Source organism: Lissotriton helveticus, chromosome 7 (genome assembly GCF_964261635.1).
Source record: "Lissotriton helveticus chromosome 7, aLisHel1.1, whole genome shotgun sequence".
Classification (NCBI taxonomy): domain Eukaryota; kingdom Metazoa; phylum Chordata; class Amphibia; order Caudata; family Salamandridae; genus Lissotriton; species Lissotriton helveticus.
The window spans coordinates 1860197642-1860218948 of NC_136068.1; the positions used below are offsets into that span (position 1 = coordinate 1860197642).

At 49.5% G+C, this 21307-nt stretch overlaps 1 protein-coding gene across 1 annotated transcript in view; it reads left to right on the forward strand.

Annotated features, from left to right (window-relative positions):
• The window catches only part of LOC144769766 (putative DBH-like monooxygenase protein 2), a 611053-nt gene that overhangs the window by 94942 nt on the left and 494804 nt on the right, over positions 1-21307 (forward strand). The window contains exons 2-3 of the mRNA XM_078653944.1: positions 1906-2052; positions 2495-2656. Of these exons, the coding sequence (XP_078510070.1) occupies positions 1906-2052; positions 2495-2656 (309 nt within the window). The remainder of the gene's footprint in view (positions 1-1905; positions 2053-2494; positions 2657-21307) is intronic.

Sequence of the window (21307 nt, forward strand, 5' to 3'; positions counted from 1 at the left end):
GGAGTTTTAAAAACTCAGATAGCTACTGGCAAGGTCGCGCTGCGAGTAAAGCGCTGCAGGTAATGCGCTAGCTGTTAAGAGCGAACTGACCTGGTTTGCCTGTATTTATGCACTGATCGCCTCCTAGAGAGAGGACTAGCGCGTGCACCCTATCCCCAACCAGAAATGGCCGCCAACGAGACGTGGGCGCAGGACCCGCAAAGAGCGGTGGTGTTACCAATTAGAGTGCGGGAGAGGGTACAGAGATGCAAGTATGCGTGGCCGACGTAATTAAAATCAAGGGAAACAGTTAAAGTAAATTTTACACAAAGACAAAAAACGGGAGTTTTAAAACCTCAGATAGCTACTGGCAAGGTCGCGCTGCGAGTAAAGCGCTGCAGGTAATGCGCTACCTGTTAAGAGCGAACTGACCTGGTTTGCCTGTATTTATGCACTGATCGCCTCCTAGAGAGAGGACTAGCGCGTGCACCCTATCCCCAACCAGAAATGGCCGCCAACGAGACGTGGGTGCAGGACCCGCAAAGAGCGGTGGTGTTACCAATTAGAGTGCGGGAGAGGGTACAGAGATGCAAGTATGCGTGGCCGGCGTAATTAAAATCAAGGGAAACAGTTAAAGTAAATTTTACACAAAGACCAAAAACGGGAGTTTTAAAAAACTCAGATAGCTACTGGCAAGGTCGCGCTGCGATTAAAGCGCTGCAGGTAATGCGCTAGCTGTAACCTGCAATTAGTGCCCGTGCTGAGATATTTGTATCAAAGGAGAGGGACGGGGTGGGCTTGTTAAAGGGGTCCAGCGTACGTGCCCGAAAACTGTGGAAACAAGGAAGGGTACGCAGTTCCCCAGGACAAGGGGGGGGGGAATTGTTTAGGTTGGCCTGATATGTCCTGGGAGACTAAAATGGGCGTGAGACACCCGGAGAGTTAACTAGGGTACGGAACGGGGAGGGGGAGTCCTCCCTGTTGGGACCTAAAACCCTCACACACCCAGCAAGCTAGGTGTCATGTCCCGACAGGGAGGACTCCCCCTCCCCGTTCCGTAACCTAGTTAACTCTCCGGGTGTCTCACTCCCATTATAGTCTCCCGGCACATACCAGGCCAACCTAAACAATCCCCCCCCCCCCTTGTCCTGGGGAACTGCGTACCCTTCTTTGTTTCCACAATCATATCACCACTATCATTCGTTCACTGAACTAGCTACCTTAAGAGGATACGATTCTTCTAAAAATTGCCTGCATGACGCATAAAGCAATCCACCACAATACTCCTTGCTATCTGACCCAGAAATGGTTCTATCTGAAGGGATTCTATCCTCTTGTAGCACAAGCTCCCTACTGCTGAAACCCCAAAGATTCAACAAAAAGAAAATCTACAGGTAAACCTCATCCAGATCACCCCCTAAAAACTGGAACTCTCTTCACCTGGAGATCAGGACCAACCCTTCGATAACCCTCTTCAAAAAAGAAGTAAAAGTGATATTACTGAATACTTTCCTTGTCTGACTTTCTTCGTTTATTTTTATGACACAACCTATTTTTTTCCTGTTGATCTTCCACTCACCTCACCAAACAGGCATTCTGTATTTAAAGTCTAGCTACCAATTTAGACATGTTTCTTGATAACACCTTGTGTCTCTTTGTATTATCTGTGCACATTTTATGCTATTTCAATTGTACAGCACTCTGTATTCACCATGCTACTATATGTTTTACAATATGTACATTCTCCACTATTTTCCATTGTACAGCACTCTGTTACCAGAAATGGTCTTGTTCGCTCTTTTCAAAACTTCATAGTAAAAATGAATAAATAAAAATGTGTGGTAGAGGCAAGTGTTTTATTAACATATAACTACAACATAATGTCTCTGTACTTTATGATAATTTGCAAAGTGTACGTTATTTCAGGACTACCATGCTGTTGGAGAAGTTACTCCAGTGCAGGATACTGTTCGAAATTACAAACTTGAGTTCTTGTCTGAAAATGAAGGGCTTACAACCATGAGGTTCAGCCGCAAGTTCAGAACATGTGACCCCTTCGATGTCGATGTCACAGTAAGTGGTTATCATATGAGTGAGGATGGTTACCCATGATATAGATAATTTTAAGCGCATGTGATGTAATGAAGAATCCAAATTGTGTCTTGCATGATCAGCCTTATCTCTTTCGACCACTGTTCCACAATCATAGTGGTTAGGCGTGATGACCTCCATCGGGTGAGATGGCAGCATCCTGGCAATCTAATTTTTCATGATGGTGATTTAGTGCTACTGTCCTCTAGTGGTTCCATATTAACTGACTGCAAAAAAAAATAACCATAATAAAGTATGTCATTGAGAACTTTAAGCAATGATGGGTGAAAATATGTCCCCTGCAAAGTTCAATGATGAGCGATAGTTTTATTCTCTCCAGCCCAGCCCTGCCAGAGAACCTAGAAACATTTAGTTAAAGGTTGAATTATTCAACATTAACATTGTCTATCTTACCCCTGTGTAGGCGGACACCCAGCGAATCATTGCCGCGTATGGGATTTCTGACACCATTCGCTATCATGGATCCAGTCAACGTTTCATGGCATCTGTCCAGTTGCTGTCAGAAGCACCAGTCTCAGGACCAGATCCAGAGCCATCCTTCACCTATGACATAAAAATGTCAAATGTGAGCATCATAAGTAAAGTTTAATAACTAGTATCCAAATATTTGTATGAACCTGTGCCTCCTCTATTTGACAGTGGGATGATTTGAGCTCTAGACATTGAACACTGGCTTTTAAAGGCATCTGAAGACTCTTCTGAATTGTCACATCTTCTAAAAGACAGCAATAGAACATGATGTAGAGTTTGAAATACCTGTTTTCTGCTGCAACAGGTAAGACAAATGGGGGTTAATGTTACTACTTGGGTTGTATAAAAGTATTAGGTGCAGTGGAAATATTTTGGTGCCCGCAGCAAAATATAACTCAAGCAGGGGCGACTCCTTCGTTAGCGCAAAAGGGCATCACCCCACTGAAAATAAAATGATAATAAAACTATTTTATTATCATTGTATATTTCTTTCCTAATCCTAGCTATGGATGCCTGGTTCACGCACTCAGGTAGAGATGTGGTTGAGGTGATTGGTGAACTTGTTTATGAGTGCAAAAGGGTATCGCTTCCCAATCAAAAGTGTGTCCGAAACACTTAAAAGTTGCACTTCCCGCAGGGAAAATGCCCCCAAGATGCACTGCTGAATTCCCAATAGGGAAGTATTCCAATATTTTATCTGGATTCAGAAATCACTGTAACTCTAGTTAATTCATAAATTTCATAATTTCTTGATATGATCAATAATGAAATAGCAGCATTCCATGTAAGTGTTGATCAATAAGTCAACCCATTGGACAAATCCGACTGTTGAAACGATCTCAATGCATTTTGGGCTGGAAAGGCCCTTTATTAGGGGATGTTATTGTGAAAGGTAAAATAGTAAAGTGAAGTGAAAAATGGGCTAGCTGCTTAAAGGGACGTATCCCTTACCATGTGCTACTGTGACCCAAATAGTCTCAATGATAGTCTCATATTCACTATGCTTGGGCACACCCATACATTTTTTCTGATCAGCCTAACAACCAACTCTTTGCCCAATGCATGATATTTATGGTATATTCAATTAGCATGACTAGTTTAGAGTTTACTAGCGTAGTCACCAACCTGTTACAAATATGCATGGCACTTATGTTAAACATGCTCATGACATTATCTCCTGAGCACTTTTTTCTCAGGAGCCTACATTAAATTCAAGTTTGTAATCTCGATTTTGCAGGATGAATACACATATGTTTAGCTTGTTTTGTTTATTTTACACAGGTCACTTACATTAATATGCATATACTCATTGTTTATCAGAGCACTTTTTACTTTATTTTCTTCACTTTTAATGACTTCCAAGCATTTTGGTTCATGAGAATATCATTGAGACAATTTGGGTCACACTCAGCAGACACATGGAGATGTTGGACGGAGAGTTCAAACTTTTCAGACACTCACCACCAGTCACAGATCTGGGTTGAATCCATCATCGTTCTTTAGCTGACTTCGCCACCCCAGTTCAGACCCAGCCATATGCAAATCAGTCTCGACCCTGTGCCTCATGGGAACAGTCCAGCCTGAACTGCCGAGGCAGGTCTTCCCTGGACAAGAACAAAGCGTCCTGGGACCGGTTTCGGGGTAACACCCCTCATCAGCTAGGCTATCTTGATTCCAGTGGCAAAGTGAGCAAGGGACCCATGCCACCCTGCCAACTTAGGCTGAGCAATGCAAACCCAAAGAGAAGGGTGATGTCCTGAAACCTGAATATACCCTGGGGCAGGAAATGGTGGATGAGAAGGGTAATTCTTCCCTCAATCAATCAGTCATTTGCTAAGCGCACTACATACCCTGAGGGTCTCAAGGTGCTGGGGGTGGGGTAGGTGGGGGCCTCTACTGATCGAACAGCCAGGTCTTTAGTATCCTCCTGAAGGTCAGCAGGTCTTGGGTCTGTCGTAGGCTCGGTGGGAGGGTGTTCCATGTCTTGGCGGCGAGGTGGGAGAAGGATCTCCCGCCGGTGGTTGTTCTTCGGATGCGCGGGATGGTGGCGAGTGAGAGGTCGGCGGAGCGTAGCTGGCGGTTGGGGGTGTAGAAGGAGAGCTGTCTGTTGAGGTAGGCTGGTCCGGTCCTGTGGAGTGCCTTGTGTGCGTGGATGAGGAGCTTGAAGGATAACCTCTTGTTGACGGGAGCCAGTGTAGGTTTTTCAGGTGGGGGGTGATGTGGCTGTGTCGTGGTACATCGAGGATTAGTCGTGCCGAGGCGTTTTGGATGCGTTGTAGTTGATTGATGAGCTTGGTCAGGGCTCCCACATAGAGGGTGTTTCCGTAGTCGAGTCTGCTGCTGACAAGGGCCTGGGTGACTGTCTTTCTTGTATCTGTTGGGATCCATCTGTAGATCTTGCGGAGCATGCCGAGGGTGTTGAAGCAGGGGGAGGAGACAGCGTTGACTTGCTTGGTCATTGAGAGCATTGAGTCGAGGATGATTCCCAGGTTGCGTGCGTGGTCGGTGGGGGTCGGGCTGCCCCAGTGCCATTGGCCACCAGGAGTCGTCCCAGGCTGACGGGTTGGAGCCAAGGATGAGAACCACCGTCTTGTCCGAGTTCAGCTTCAGATGGCTAATCTTCATCCAGTCGGCAACGGCCTTCATTCCTTCATGGAGGTTGGCTTTGGCGGTGATGGGGTCCTTGGTGAGGGAGAGGATCAGTTGAGTGTTATCGACGTAGGAGATTATGTTGAGGTCATGCTGTTGGGCGACGTGTGCGAGCGGGGCCATGTAAATGTTGAACAGTGTCGGGCTGAGGGAGGATCCTTGAGGTACACCGCAGATAATCTTGGAGGCTTCGGAACGGAACGGGGGGAGGCGGATGCTCTGGGTTCTGCCGGAGAGGAAGGAGGTGGTCCATTCAAGAGCCTTGTCTCGGATCCCTGTGGCATAGAGGCGTGCACGTAGTGTGCGGTGGCAGATGGTGTTGAAGGCGTTGGAGAGGTCTAGGAGGATGAGTGCTGCAGTCTCCCCGTTGTCTAGCAGGGTTCTAATGTCGTAGGTGACGGCGATGAGGGCGGTCTCGGTGCTGTGGTTGCTGCGGAACAGTGACTGAGAAGGGTCTAGGATTCTGTTCTCTTCAAGGTATCGGGTTAGTTGTCTGTTAACAATTTTCTCGATGACCTTGGCTGAGGAAGGGGAGCAGAGAGATGGGTCGGAGGTTCTTGAGGTCTCTTGGGTTTTTGAGTATGGTGTTGATCTCGGCGTGTTTCCTGCTCTCTGGGAAGGTCGCGGTCTCAAGGGAGAGATTGATGACATTGCGTAGGTGGTCTGCGATGGAGCTGCTTGCTTTGTTGAAGACGTGGTGCGGGAATGGGTCTGACGGAGAGCCGGAGTGGATTGTGCTCATGGTCTATATGGTGTCATCGATGCTCACACTGGTCCAGGCTAGCAAGGGGATGTGGTCGATGGTGTGCGGAGGGTCTGTTGTTTTGCTGTCTGTTGGGGCTGTCTGGGTGTTGAAGCTGTCCCGGATGTCTGCTATCTTGTGGTGAAATAAGGTGGCCAGGGAGTCGCACAGGGCTTGCGACGGCGGGATGTCGTTAGTGTTTGGGCTGGGATTGGAGAGTTCCTTCACGATGTTGAAGAGCTCCTTGCTGTCATGTGCGTTGTTTTTGAGGCGGTCTTTGAAGGAGGTCTTCTTGGCAGCCCTGATGAGGTGATGGTGGTTGCGGACGGCGTCCTTGTGTGCTGCGTGGCTGTCTGGAGTTTGTTCACTGTGCCATTTCTTCTCTAGTTTCCGGCAGGCTTGCTTGGAATCTAGGAGTTCTGGGGTGAACCAGCTGGCCCTCTTGCTGATGTCTCTGTGGGGAGGTTTCTTCAGCGGGCGAGGGTGTTGGCGCAGTCCTCGATCCAGCATCTGAGGTTGTGGGCAGCCACGTCGGTGTTAGAGGGTTCGGTGGGTGGGCTGAGAGCAAGGTTTGCATGAAGTTGGTCTTCGGTGATTTTGCTCCATCAGCGGGGGATCTGTTGGGTGCAGTGGTGTGTGTTGGGTTTCTGGAAGGTGAAGTGGATGCAGCGGTGGTCGGCCCAGAGGAGTTCGGTGGTGTGGCTGACGGAGACGTGCAGGCTTGAAGAGAAGACAGGGTCGAGCATGTGGCCGGCGGAGTGGGTTGGCGTTGTGACGAGTTGTCTCAGTCCGAGGTTGGCGAGGTTATCGATCAGGGTTGTGGAGCTGTTGTCGTTGTTGAGGTGAAAGTTCAGGTCCCCGAGGAGGATGTAGTTGGTGGAGGTCAGGGCGTGCGTGCTGATGCGGTTGGCGATGGAGAGGCTGAACTGGGGGCGGGGTCCGGGGGTGTCGGTAGACGAGGGTGCCTCTGAGGGTGGAGTTGGGGTCTGTGTGGATCTGGAAATGTGTTCGGCAGTGCTGAGCACGTCGTCGGTGCTAGTCAAGAACCTGATGCTGTTCCTGTGGACGATGGCGATTCCTCCTCCAACTCTGTTGATGCGGTCTCTGCGGGTGATCTTGTAGCCGTCTGGGATGGCGATGTCGGGTGCCGAGGAGTTGTTTAACCAGGTCTCTCTCCGGAAGGCGACGTCTGGGGAGGTTGAGTTGAGCAGGTCCCAGAGCTCAACGGCGTGTTTGCATGCGGAGTGGGTGTTCAGTAGTATGCATCGGAGGTGGTTGAGGTCTTTCTTGGCGGGTGGTTTGTCGGCTCTGTGGCTGGAGTAGCTGCAGTTCCGGCAGGTGAAGGGACCGTGTGTGCGTTTCGGGGCAGCCTTGAAGCAGTTGTGGGTCCGTCCGGGGTTGAGAGCATGCAGAGTGCTGTCATCGTAGTGGTGGTGGGTGTGGGGGCCAGGGGTTCTTCCGCTGGGTGGGGTCCAGGCACGGGCGGCCGCAGAAGGGCTTGCCACACGCTAGCGTCGCGACCGCGCAGCGGCCGGCATGTGTGGGGAGGTGTGAGTGAGGAGCAGCTGGGAGGTGGGAGGCGGGGGCTGCGATTGGGCAGTCAGGGGGCGGAGCCGCAGGGGACGCAGTTGCGGGGGCGGTGAGGGGCGATGAAGGAAACAGAAGGCAAAAGGGCACAACAATTGAGGGGGAAACGAATGGCACAGAGGGCAGAAAGGTCACAAACAGGGCAAGAAGGTCACAAGAATACAGAGGGGAAACTAGTAGCACAGAAGGCAAAAAGGTCACAGGAAGGGCAAAAAGGTCACAGAAAACGGGGGAAACGAGTGGCACATAGGGCAAAAGGTAACAAGAAAGGGCAGAAAGGTCACAAAAAATGGAGGGTAAATGAGTGGCACAGAGGCAGAAATGTCACAGAAATGCAGGGGCAGCTAAGCAACAGAAGGCAAAAACGGGCAGAGAGACACGGGGGCCGCGAGGGGAGCAGAAGGAAAAACCGGGCAGCGAGACACTGGGGCAGCGAGAGGAGCAGAAGGGAAACCATGCAGAGAGACACAGGGGCAGCGAGGGAGTGAACGGGTACAGGCAGTGCTGTGCGGAGGGGTAGCGACCTACCTTGAAGGGTCAAGGTAGCAATCAACAGCAGGTGCATGGGATTGCAGAAGCTGGATAATATTGTGAAAGCGGAGGTATACAGGGTGCTGGGGGTGTAACCTTGGAAAATGGGGGGCATGTTACAATGTTGATGAATATTTTACTAATAAGTCCAATGGGGCCAAAAAAAATTCAAACAATATTCAGGCTATTCAGCTACTTTACTAGCTCCTGGCCAAGCAGCAGTGGAGACTTCAAGGTGGGTGCGGAACAGGTATTAACTTCAAGTCCAATTATGATGGCGGTCAGACGAGTGCCCGTCCATCCGCCATCCTGTCAGGAATGGGACCGGCTGACAGGGACTCGGGAAAGGGGGTTCCGGTAGGGGCTGCCAAAGTCTCTTTCCTCCAGCCTTTTCATTTCGGGTTAACCACCATGAAATGGGCGGCAGAAAGGGAAATTGTAATGGTATGGCGGTGCCTGAGCAGGCACCAACACTTTTGTAGAGATTGCAGTCTCTCCAACAGTCTGACGGGATCCTTGAGCCCTTTGAATGCATGGCGGATGGCCTTTCCGCCTGCCCACTATCTGCCTGTCATCCTAATGCAGCGGGTGGTCCTGCAGGGGCCGATGGCGGTGGGACCGTCACTCATGGAATGACTGTGGTGTTCTCACCACCATCGAAATTGGGCCCTTTGTTCTGGGCGAGTCTGTGGCTCCCACCAGAGATTGGGACCCACTGCTTCCTGGCCCCAGTTTCACTGTTGCCCAGAGCAGCCACCTTGTGGCTATAGAATCAGTTTCCCATTGCTGCAAAGTGCTACAGATTTTGCTTCCCATTTTCTCTTTCTTGTGGAGCTTCATTCTGTTGCAGTTCGAAAAATAACACATTTGCAAATATTTTGTTTAAGAATAAATGCAGGGCTAGGAATGAGACATGATGGGACTTTACTCTCCCTAAACAACACCTTACAAAATAGAACATTACTACATGTTAATTTCTATTGTTTGAACAGTACCACAGGTTCTAATCTGTGGCTAAACATAGGGTCAACAGGTCAACTCACATGACTGAACATTACTGCAGGTTCAACTATCATGTCTGAAAATTACTACATATTCAACTCTCACAGCAGAAAATAGCTACATGCTCAACTCTCATGACTGAACATAACTATACGTTCAACTCATGTCTGAATATAACTACAGATTCAACTCTGATGACTGAACATTACTACAGGATCAACCCTCATGTCTGAACATAACTACATGTACAACTTTCATGTCTGAACATTTCTAGAGGCTCAATTCTTATTTCTGAACATTACTACAGGGTCAACTCTCCTGTTCGAACATTTCTACATGTTCAACTGTTGTGTCCGAACATTTCTACAAGTTCCACTCTCATGTCTGAACATTACTACAGGCTCAAATCTCATAAGAACAAAAACCAAATGCACACCAAAATACAGTACAGAGAGAGATGTCTCAATGGGCATACATGGGTACAAGTAACAGAGTTCAGAACAAAAAGGGGAAGCGATGTAGTGCGATTCCTCTTTAATTGCATGGATGGCCAGCCGACACGTGTTTCGTCGTCAAGCGGTAACAATGCTTGCACGACTCATCAGGGCTGGGGAAGATACAAAGTACATGATGGAATACGATGTCCACACGACATAAATAAAAATGATTTTAAAGAAATTCGTGATCGTGTCCAGTTTTTAGTGCGCGTGAGAGTGCAAGTGGAGGTCGTGGCAATAATGAATTGTTTTAAATACAACAGATTGCATGGTGGAAGCACACAGTGCCAAACAAAGTGAAAGTGAAAAAACGTTACATCGGACGCCGGAGGTGATTGAATGAGGGTGCGTGAGAGAGTGCGGGTGCAGAGGATACCGGTCGTCATGTGCGTTTGGTAGCTGGGTTCACTTTCACTGGGGGAAGACGGTTGATAGTGAGTGTCCTGTGATCGTAATGTGGGTGGTGGTGCCAAATGTGGTGGTTCCAGAAGATCATGAGGATTAGTAGTCCTCTACTGGTAGTGCGAGAACATGCAAACACGAAACGTGGGTAGATTCAAAAAGTAAAAAAGTGCATGCGCACAGAGTCTATTGAGGAAGTGAGGCGAAATGGCTAGGCGCTTCCTACCTGTAGCGCGACGGAAATGGACCACAGGTCTGTGGAGTGGAAAAAATGAAGGAGGAAACAAAAGGGCAAGACAAAGTATCAAGACCAGTTAAAATTGTGACAAGGAGCACTGTACACCTATCTTAAGTCTCATGAGCGGGTACTGTCACTGACGGGAAAACAAATTTAAACACAGTAAATAGAGACTCACCGCTAAGCCGGTGATACTTCCGACCCGGCCCCTGCTCGAGACCAGGTAGACGCTCGTTGGTGGGTGTAGCTCCAGATTCCAAGGGTCATGTGGTTTAAGCGATGCTAATGGGAAGTACAATGAGAGTATTGCATTTGTACCACCCCAAAGTTGTGTACTTATTAATATTGAACAACGCCCCACAGGATCAGGGCGGAGCGCGAGTGAGGTAACGGGACCACTCCTAGTGAATGTATCCCAAAGTGAAAGTAAAGGGTCTCACCTTTACGTTGAAGAAACAGTGCTCCAAACGACTCCAGTGAATAGATGCCACAAATGAGGTAAAATAAAGCCTCCGCTTTCAAGGTGCTGGAGTAACTGATTCGGACGATCCGTGGTGAGTGTCAAGATTCTTGTGTTCACTCAAAAATGCGCGTTCTGTATGGGACGAGATAAGGAAAAGCGAGCGTGTGTAGGCTCGTTTACTGAAGACCGGATTGTGCGGTCTTGCTTTGGAGACGTGAGGATCGGACTAAAGTGTTCCTGAGTGGGAGCACAAAGAAAAAGAAAAATAGCTTACCAGTAGTTTAGGCAAGACCTGCGAGATGAGTACCTCCTCGCAGCGGTTCCGGGTGCGGACACGTGATTCCGACCCGGAAGTGAATTTGTAAGGTTTTAGAGACGGGGCCCGTATGTGGACAACTAGAGCGCTACCTCCCCCGTAAGGGTTGTCAAAAAATGATAAATCTGTCAATCGACTGAAAAGTCGGCAGACCAGAGATATAAATAAAATGAAAACGATTAATATATAGAGAATATTCACGATGTGACATTAATAAATGTCAGAAAAATGTGGGATGATCATAAATGCAGTAAATAACAACATCATGCAAAAGGTGGTCATGCATCCGATCCACAACGTGCAAAGGTGGTTAGCGGCACATTAACAAAGACGGAAAAAAAACGTAATACATCACAATGGTCATATCACATCAATCAGAACGGCATGTATGGGCAAAGAGGTAGATGATAAACATATCTCATCCCTACTCGCCTGGAAGATTTTACAAGAAATCCAGATTGGGCATTGAGGCACGTAATAACAAAAATGTACCAGCAGGTTAATAGTGTTGCGTATCTGATGTAACATGAAATAAGTGACATGGGTAATGCAATATCATTTGTGGCATGAGATTAACATTCATGTGTTGTAATAGTGCATAGAGAAACAATAATGTCATAACCAATAGTAACCCCATGGAAACCTCATTGTGAGATGCCGCCGCAAGGGTGGTAACAGAGGACAAAGCAATGAGGTCTGGTACAATGTTCACTACAGAAATGACAAGATTACGGCTTGTAGAGCTATATGTGCAGGAAATGAATACAGGGGTTCAGTCTCCTAGAAAGAATTGCATCTCCTGGTCATAGTTGAGCCCCTGAGACACGGTACGAAGGCGGAGAATCCATGTCGCCTCCAGGCGTCTTAGCTTAAGTTCTCTGTTGCCGCCTCGTGCACCAATAGGGACAGTGTCAATCCCATAAAACGAGACTTGTTTATCCAGAGATTGATCACCACACGCAGCCGCGTGTAGGGCAACTGGATATCTAGGATCCTGTTTGTGTAGCGCCCTTATGTGTTCTGCTATCCTCTCTTTTAACGGACGGATGGTACTCCCCACGTAGATTTTTTTGCATCTGCATTCGATTATATAAACCACATAGCGTGTGGTACAGTTGATGTTAGTCCTGATGATGTAGGTTTCTCCCTTGGTGTCCTGAAATTCAGTAGTTTTGTGTTTAGCCCACCGGCACATGGAGCAGAACCCACATTTGTAGAAGCCAATATTACGTTTGGTCAACCAATTGTCCTCTGTACTGCTTCGAGGGATTGTGGGACTTAGTCTGTTCTTCAAGGTTCTGCCTCTCCTGTAGGTGATCTGAGGATGTTCTCCTATGTAATTCGAGATGTTCTTGTCCTTCTTGAGGATGTTCCAGTGTTTGCTAAAGGTCCTGCGTAGTGCCTGGTGGTGGTTGCTGAAATCGGTAATCATGCGGATAGTCCCAAGATCGTCTGTCTTTTTGTTGGGCTTGTCCTTCAGAGTGTCTTTTCTTTGGATTTTCATGATCCTAGATGTCGCTTTTTTAAGCAGGTCGTCTAAGTAACCTCTTCTCTTGAAACGTTCCTGCATACTTTTCAATGTTTTCTCGAAATCTTGATCGTTACTGCAGTTTCTGCGAGCTCTTAGGAATTCTCCAAAGGGTATGCTGCTGATCTGGTGGGATGGGTGAGCGCTGTTGGCGTGCAGAATCGCATTACAGGCAGTGTCCTTCCTGAAGAGTTTGCTATTCAGTTTGTTATCAAGGATATAAATCTCCAGGTCTAGAAACTCAATCCTATCCAGGCTCGCCACCATGGTGAACCTCATGTCCCACGTGTTGTGGTTGAGATGCCTGTAAAAATCCATCAGGTGTTCATGTGTGCCAGAACAAATCAAGAAACAATCATCTATGTAGCGCCCCCAGTATACTATTGAGTCAATAAAGGTCGCTCCTTTGGTGCCCCAAATTAGGTCGTTTTCAAGTGCGCCCATGAATAAATTGGCAAATGAAGGGGAAAATTTCGAGCCCATGGTGACTCCTTTGGTTTGTCTGTACCATGCCTGAACATTACTACAGGGTCACCACTCATGTCTGAACATTACTACTGGCTCAGCTCTCATATCTGAACATTACTACTTGCTCAATTCTCGTATCTGAACATTACTACTTGCTCAATTCTCATATCTGAACATTACTCTAGGGTCAACTCTCATGTCTGAACATTAATATAGTCTCAACTCTCATATCTGAGCATTACTACTTGCTCAATTCTCAAATCTGAACATTACTACAGGCTTAACTCTCATGCCTGAACTGTACTACAGGGTCACCGCTCATGTCTGAACATTACTGAACATTACTAAAGGCTCAACTCACATATCTGAACATTACTACTTGCTCAATTCTCATATCTGAACATTACTCCAGGGTCATCTCTCATGTCTGAACATTCCTACACAACAAACAAGGAACCTACCGTTCTAATACACATGAGAAAATGAACACATTGAGACCCCTAGATGTCTAGGCCATAGAAGAAAGAGAAACATCAGGTGCAAAAGAATCCCATCACCCGACTTGAGTGGCTACTCTTCGTCATCTGGGATTTATGATAAGATGCCCAACTCATGTACCTGCCAAGTACAGAATCAAAACTAAGCTTGTTTTGTACCACAGTGATCGGTACAGCCACTCACCTGTCTTTATGTGAGGTGCTGATGGTTTGCAGTGCAAAATGTGAAAATCATACAGTGAAATTGATCAAATTGGCTACTGGGATAACTTGCAAAACTTTAATAACTGATTTGCATATGTCTGAACTGGAGTGGCAGAGTGGGCTAAAGAACGGTGATGGATTAAACCCAGATCTGTTGACTGGGTCTGAGTGTTTGATTGGTTCAGATGCTCCGTCCATCACCACCCCCTTTTGTACCGCTTTGTTCCTCATAAATTGGCAGGGTATGCTCAGACGTGAGTCCCTTGCTCACTTTGCCACTGGATTCAAGCAAGCCGGGCTAAAGACGGCTGGAATGCCAGAAACCGGTCCTCGGAAGCTTGTTTCCGGTCCAGGGAAGGCATGGCTTGGCAGTTTGGGCTGGACTGTTCCCATGAGGCACAGGGTCAGACTGATTTGCATATGGCCATGTCTGAACTGTGGTGGCAGAGTGGGCTAAAGAACGGTGATGGATTAAACCCAGATCTGTTGACTGGGTGTGAGTGTTTGATTGGTTCAGATGCTCCGTCCATCACCACACCCTTTTGTACCGCTTTGTTTGCCATAAGTTGGCAGGGTATGCTCAGACGTGAGTCCCTTGCTAACTTTGCCACTGGATTCAAGCAAGCCGAGCTGAAGACAGCTGGGATGCCAGAAACCGGTCCTCGGAAGCTTGTTTCCGGTCCAGGGAAGGCATGGCTTGGCAGTTCGGGCTGGACTGTTCCCATGAGGCACAGGGTCAGACTGATTTGCATATGGCTATGTCTGAACTGGGGTGGCAGAGTGGGCTAAAGAACGGTGATGGATTAAACCTAGATCTGTTGACTGGGTGTGAGTGTTTGATTGGTTCAGGTGCTCCGTCCATCACCACCCCCTTTCGTACCGCTGTGTTCGCCATAAGTTGACAGGGTATGCTCAGACGTGAGTCCCTTGCTCACTTTGCCACTGGATTCAAGCAAGCCGGGCTGAAGACGGCTGGGATGCCAGAAACCGGTCCTCGGAAGCTGGTTTCCGGTCCAGGGAAGGCATGGCTTGGCAGTTCAGGCTGGACTGTTCCCATGAGGCACAGGGTCAGACTAATTTGCATATGGCTATGTCTGAACTGGGGTGGCAGAGTGGGCTAAAGAACGGTGATGGATTAAACCTAGATCTGTTGACTGGGTGTGAGTGTTTGATTGGTTCAGATGCTCCGTCCATCACCACCCCCTTTCGTACCGCTGTGTTCGCCATAAGTTGGCAGGGTATGCTCAGACGTGAGTCCCTTGCTCACTTTGCCACTGGATTCAAGCAAGCCGGGCTGAAGACGGCTGGAATGGCAGAAACCGGTCCTTGGAAGCTTGTTTCCGCTCCAAGGAAGGCATGGCTTGGCAGTTCGGGCTGGACTGTTCCCATGAGGCACAGGGTCAGACTGATTTGCATATGGCCATGTCTGAACTGGGGTGGCAGAGTGGGCTAAAGAACGGTGATGGATTAAACCCAGATCTGTTGACTGGGTGTGATTGTTTGATTGGTTCAGATGCTCCGTCCATCACCACCCCCTTTTGTACCGCTTTGTTCGCCATAAGTTTGCAGGGTATGCTCAGACGTGAGTCCCTTGCTCACTTTGCCATTGGATTCAAGCAAGCCGGGCTGAAGACGGCTGGAATGCCAGAAACCGGTCCTCGGAAGTTTGTTCCCAGTCCAGGAAAGGCATGGCTTGGCAGTTCGGGCTGGACTGTTCCCATGAGGCACAGGCTCAGACTGATTTGTGGAGTGGTGTGGCTCACTGGTTAGAGGCGGCAGACCCGTAAGCAAAGAACGGCCCGGGACCAGGGTTCAATCCCCGACGCGGCAGGGTCGTGGTCCAGGGTCAAATCAGACTCGATAATTCTCGCCTCGATGCCTACTCTAACCAGGGAGCACACTCGGCAACTCTGGGCATTAAGCTTGCCTCATCTCTACAACGACCCCCCACAGACGCCGGGGATGCCTGGTTTCACCTTGGAGATACCCAGAAAGGGACCATCTCACAGGTGAAACCAGGACGGGTTCCCCAGCGGTCTTCAGCGCCAGGATACTCCTTGGAGTCGCAGTGAGCTTTACAAGTACACCCACATTTACATTTACATTTACATTTACATTTTGTATGTGGCCATGTCTGAACTGGGGTGGCAGAGTGGGCTAAAGAATGGTGATGGATTAAACCCAGATCTGTTGACTGGGTGTAAGTGTTTGATTGGTTCAGATGCTCCGTCCATCACCACCCCCTTTTGTACCGCTTTGTTCACCATAAGTTGGCAGGGTATGCCCAGACGTGAGTCCCTTGCTTACTTTGCCACTGGATTCAAGCAAGCCGGGCTGAAGACGGCTGGAATGCCGGAAACCGGTCCTCGGAAGCTTGTTTCCAGTCCAGGGAAGGCATGGCTTGGCAGTTTGGGCTGGACTGTTCCCATGAGGCACAGGGTCAGACTGATTTGCATATGGCTATGTCTGAACTGAGGTGGCAGAGTGTGCTAAAGAACGGTGATGGATTAAACCCAGATCTGTTGACTGGGTGTGAGTGTTTGATTGGTTCAGATGCTCCGTCCATCACCACTCCCTTTTGTACCGCTTTGTTCGCCATAATTTGGCAGGGTATGCTCAGACGTGAGTCCCTTGCTCACTTTGCCACTGGATTCAAGCAAGCTGGGCTGAAGACGGCTGGAATGCCAGAAACCGGTCCTCGAAAGCTTTTTTCCGGTCCAGGGAGGGCATGGCTTTGTAGTTTGGGCTGGACTGCTCCCATGAGGCATAGGGTTATGTTATGTTATGTTAAGGGGATTTTGTATAGCGCACTGTCACCGGAGGTATCATGGCGCTGAAAGGGTGCTGAGGAAACAGAGGGGATTTAGCAGGATTGTGGGAAAAGCCAGGTTTTTAGTGATTTGCGAAATTGAATGAGAGTACCGGAAGTCCTAACTGGGAGGGGGAGAGAGTTCCAAAGTTTGGGGCCGAGTAAGGCAAATCTTCGACCCCCAGATCTACAGAGTTTAAAGGGAGGGACCACCAGAAGATGTAAGTGAAGTGATCTAAGGTTACGTGAGGGACAGTAGGGTCGGATAAGGGATTTCAAAAAAGCGGGGCAGGAACCAGAGAGAGATTTGAAAATAAGACAGCCAACCTTAAAGGCAGCCCTTAGGCTGACCGGGAGCCAGTGTAGCTTGATAAGGAGGGGTTTGGCGGACTGCCACTTCGGAATCCCGAGGGCCATTCTCGCCGCCTGGTTTTGAATGACTTGCAACCTATTGATGGAACATTTGGGCAAACCGTAGTAGATGGAATTTGAAAAATCCAGGCGGGAGAGAACAAGGGCCATGATGACTTGAAGCAAGGCATCGGGAGTGAGAAGGTAGGCCACCTTCCTAATCCTGCGTAGTTGGAACATGCAGGAGGAAACCACTGTCCCCACCTGCGGCCCCAGAGAGAGCCCAGCGTCAATAGTGACCCCGAGGCTTTTCACCGAGGAGGGAGGAGAGCCAAGCTCTATCGGCCAGAAATGTGGACCCCAGTGGACGGCGCTCTTACCCGGCAGGAGGAGCTCCGTCTTACCAGGATTCAATTTCAACTGGTTCTGACACATCCACTGGAAAATGTGGGACATGACTGCCTGAAAAGTGGGGATAGCAGAAGAAGAGTTTAGAGAGAAAATGAGTTGTAGGTCGTCCGCGTAGTTGAAGACGCGGACGTCCCACTGCCTCAAAGAAGAAAGAAGAGGGCGAAGATAGAGATTGAAAAGAAGAGGGGATAGAGAGGAGCCCTGGGGGACCCCACAAGGCAGATGTTCCCTAGGGGCCCTAAATGTACCTAGGCTGAGGGACTGGGATCTCCCCATAAGGAAAGATTTCACCCAGGCCAGCGCCAGGCCCTGGATGCCGGCCTGTTCGACACGGTGGAGAAGGATGTTATGGTCCACCGTGTCGAAAGCGGCCGACAGATCTAATAATACCAGGGCCTGGGAGGTACCCTTGTCAGCTCCGTCTCTCAAGGTATCTAGGACAGCCAGGATCACAGCCTCCGTAGAATGACCAGGACGGAAGCCGGCCTGGTTGGCCTTGAGAAAGATGGAACTCTCGATGAACCCCGAGAGGCAGGCAGTGACATGGGCTTCCAAGATTTTTGAGAAAAAGGGTAAGAGAGAGATAGGACGATAGTTTGCCTGGACGGCAGGGTCGGCTCCAGGCTTCTTCAACAGGGGCACTAGGACGGCCTGCTTGAAGGAGCTGGGTACCGTCCCGGAAAGAAGAGAAGAATTGAGCAGAGGAAGGATGCAGTCGGGTAGAGAGTGGCAGATGTCGCAAAGTATGGAAGGTGGACAGTGGTCGTCAGGAGAGCCAGACTTGATCCGGGCAGCCAGGTTGGCTAGAGATATAGCGTCTAGTGGGGGAAGCTGGGTGATAGAGAAAGCATTATGGGGGGATGTGGTGGAAACAGCATCCAATGAAGTAACCGGGATAGTGCCCTTAATCAAAACAATCTTCTGTAAGAAGAAGGTGCTAAGTGCATTGCAAGATTCCTGGGTAGGGGCCTGGGACAGGAGCGTTCTGGCGTCAGACGTGAACTCATCCAGAACTCTGAAGATCTCCTTCGACTTACAGGGAGCTGACAGGATACGCTCGGAGACATAGGCTTTCTTGGCTGCAGAGATAGCGGATTTATACCTATTACGAGCTGCCACATAAATATCTCTGCTTGACGGGCAGTAGTCTCTTCTCCATCTGCGTTCAAATTGACGAAGTTCTAACTGTAAAGTTTTAAGGAGTGGAGTAAACCATTTATGAGAATGGTTATGACGAGAGCGAGGGAACTTAGTTAGTGGGGCAAAGATGTCGCTGGCTGATATGAGCCAGTAAGAAACTTGCCCATCTAGCTCATTAATGTCAAGGTTATTGAGGGAAGGGGGACGTGTGTGAGACAGGTAAGTTAGCAGTTTGGAGGAGTCGACGGCCTTCCACTTACGAGCCATGCCACCCTCCCGCGAAGGGATCCTGACCTGACCAGCCATCAAGATGGTGGTGTCGATAAGGCGGTGGTCCGACCACACGCAGGGTGTAATGAGCGGGTGGGAGGGCTTCACCCCATAGACCCAGATATGATCAAGTATATGGCCACCACTGTGGGTGGGGGAGGTGACTAACTGGCTGAAGTTCAGGCTCGAGAGACCTTCAAACAATTCGAGAGCGTGGGGGCCAGCGTCCCTGTGCTGAAACCAATAATTAAAGTCCCCAGCAACAACTATGCGTGGAGAGGAGGTAGCAATGCTAGCAAGCTGCTCAATAAACAGTGCGGGGAAAGAGGGCATGGATTGTGGGGGGCGGTAGAGTACCATAAAGGTAACTGCGCCCACCTCGGTTCCAAGACTGAAGACAAGGTTATCTACATCGGGAAAGGTCATGGAAGTGGGGGTGATAACCTGAATATCCTTACGTATTACCGCCGCGACCCCCCCTCCAGGGCGACCCCCATGGCGGTTGGTGTTAAGCAGGCAGTAGTCAGGAGGTAATGCTGCCAGTATGTCCGGGAGGGAGTCGTCCGTAAGCCAGGTCTCAGAAAGTAAAAGAAAGTCAGGCCTTTCAGTCGTGAGTAGATGGAAAATGTCAGTTTGATGCCTGACTAAAGAACGAGTGTTCAAATATAGTAGGCGGATCTGCGACTCAGGAATAGTGAGGGAAGTGGGGGGAGTGAGCGGACCAAGGTGGGGGGGTAGATTACCAGTGATTCCTAATGAGGTGATCCGCGTCCAGGTGTCAAACGATAGGGGGCAGTCAGCAGCTCGAAGGTGCATAAGGGCGGGGGATGAATAGGAGATGGTAGTATCCACATCCCTAGGCCCTAGGCCCGTCCTGGCGCGGACGGGCGCAGACGGGCTTGACTCTGGTGCGACTCCGGCGCGCCTACGTCGCGCCCACTGCGCTCGTCCGCTGCGCTGACACATGAGGCCCGTCTAAGTAGGCGATGACGCCGAGGTGGGAGGAGTCAGGAGGGCGGGGTGGGGGAGGAAAGTTAAAACGCAAAGTGTGCCACTCACCGCTTGTAGTCAGCGGGGGAAATGAAGTTTGAAGCTGCTAGCACTCAGCAGCAGAGAGGCAAGCAAAGCAGAATTAAAATAAGGCTTTACAGCGCACAGCGCGCTAAACCTCTGCCCTCTGCCACAGGGCTTTGGTTAATCGCGAGGCAGAAGTGGGCGGAGCCTAAATAGGCGATGACGCCGAGGTGGGAGGAGTCAGGAGGGCGGGGTGGGGGAGGAAAGTTAAAACACAAAGTGTGCCACTCACCGCTTGTAGTCAGCGGGGGAAATGAAGTTTGAAGCTGCTAGCACTCAGCAGCAGAGAGGCAAGCAAAACAGAATTAAAAATAAGGCTTTACAGCGCTCAGCGCGCTAAACCTCTGCTCTCTGCCACAGGTCAGACTGATTTGCATATGGCCATGTCTGAACTGGGGTGGCAGAGTGGGCTAAAGAACGGTGATGGATTAGACCCAGAATCGTTGACTGGGTGTGAGTGTTTGATTGGTTCAGATGCTCCGTCCATCACCACCCCCTTTTGTACCGCTTTGTTCCTCATAAGTTGGCAGGGTATGCTCAGACGTGAGTCCCTTGCTCACTTTACCACTGGATTCAAGCAAGCCAGGCTGAAGACGGCTGGAATGCCAGAAACCGGTCCTTGGAAGCTTGTTTCCGGTCCAGGGAAGGCATGGCTTGGCAGTTCGGGCTGGACTGTTCCCATGAGGCACAGGGTCAGACTGATTTGCATATGGCCATGTCTGAACTGGGGTGGCAGAGTGGGCTAAAGAACGGTGATGGATTAAACCCAGATCTGTTGACTGGGTGTGAGTGTTTGATTGGTTCAGATGCTCCGTCCATCACCACACCCTTTTGTACCGCTTTGTTCGCCATAAGTTGGCAGGGTATGCTCAGACGTGAGTCCCTTGCTAACTTTGCCACTGGATTCAAGCAAGCCGAGCTGAAGACGGCTGGGATGCCAGAAACCGGTCCTCGGAAGCTTGTTTCCGGTCCAGGGAAGGCATGGCTTGGCAGTTCGGGCTGGACTGTTCCCATGAGGCACAGGGTCAGACGGATTTGCATATAGCTATGTCTGAACTGGGGTGGCAGATTGGGCTAAAGAACTGTGTTGGATTAAACCCAGATGTGTTGACTGGTGTGAGTGTTTGATTGGTTCAGATGCTCCGTCCATCACCAACCCCTTTCGTACCGCTGTGTTCGCCATAAGTTGGCAGGGTATGCTCAGACGTGAGTCCCTTGCTCACTTTGCCACTGGATTCAAGCAAGCCAGGCTGAAGACGGCTGGAATGGCAGAAACCGGTCCTCGGAAGCTTGTTTCCACTCCAAGGAAGGCATGGCTTGGCAGTTTGGGCTGGACTGTTTCCATGAGGCACAGGGTCAGACTGATTTGCATATGGCCATGTCTGAACTGGGGTGGCAGAGGGGGCTAAAGAACGGTGATGGATTAAACCCAGATCTGTTGACTGGGTGTGATTGTTTGATTGGTTCAGATGTTCCGTCCATCACCACCCCCTTTTGTACCGCTTTGTTCGCCATAAGTTGGCAGGGTATGCTCAGACGTGAGTCCCTTGCTCACTTTACCATTGG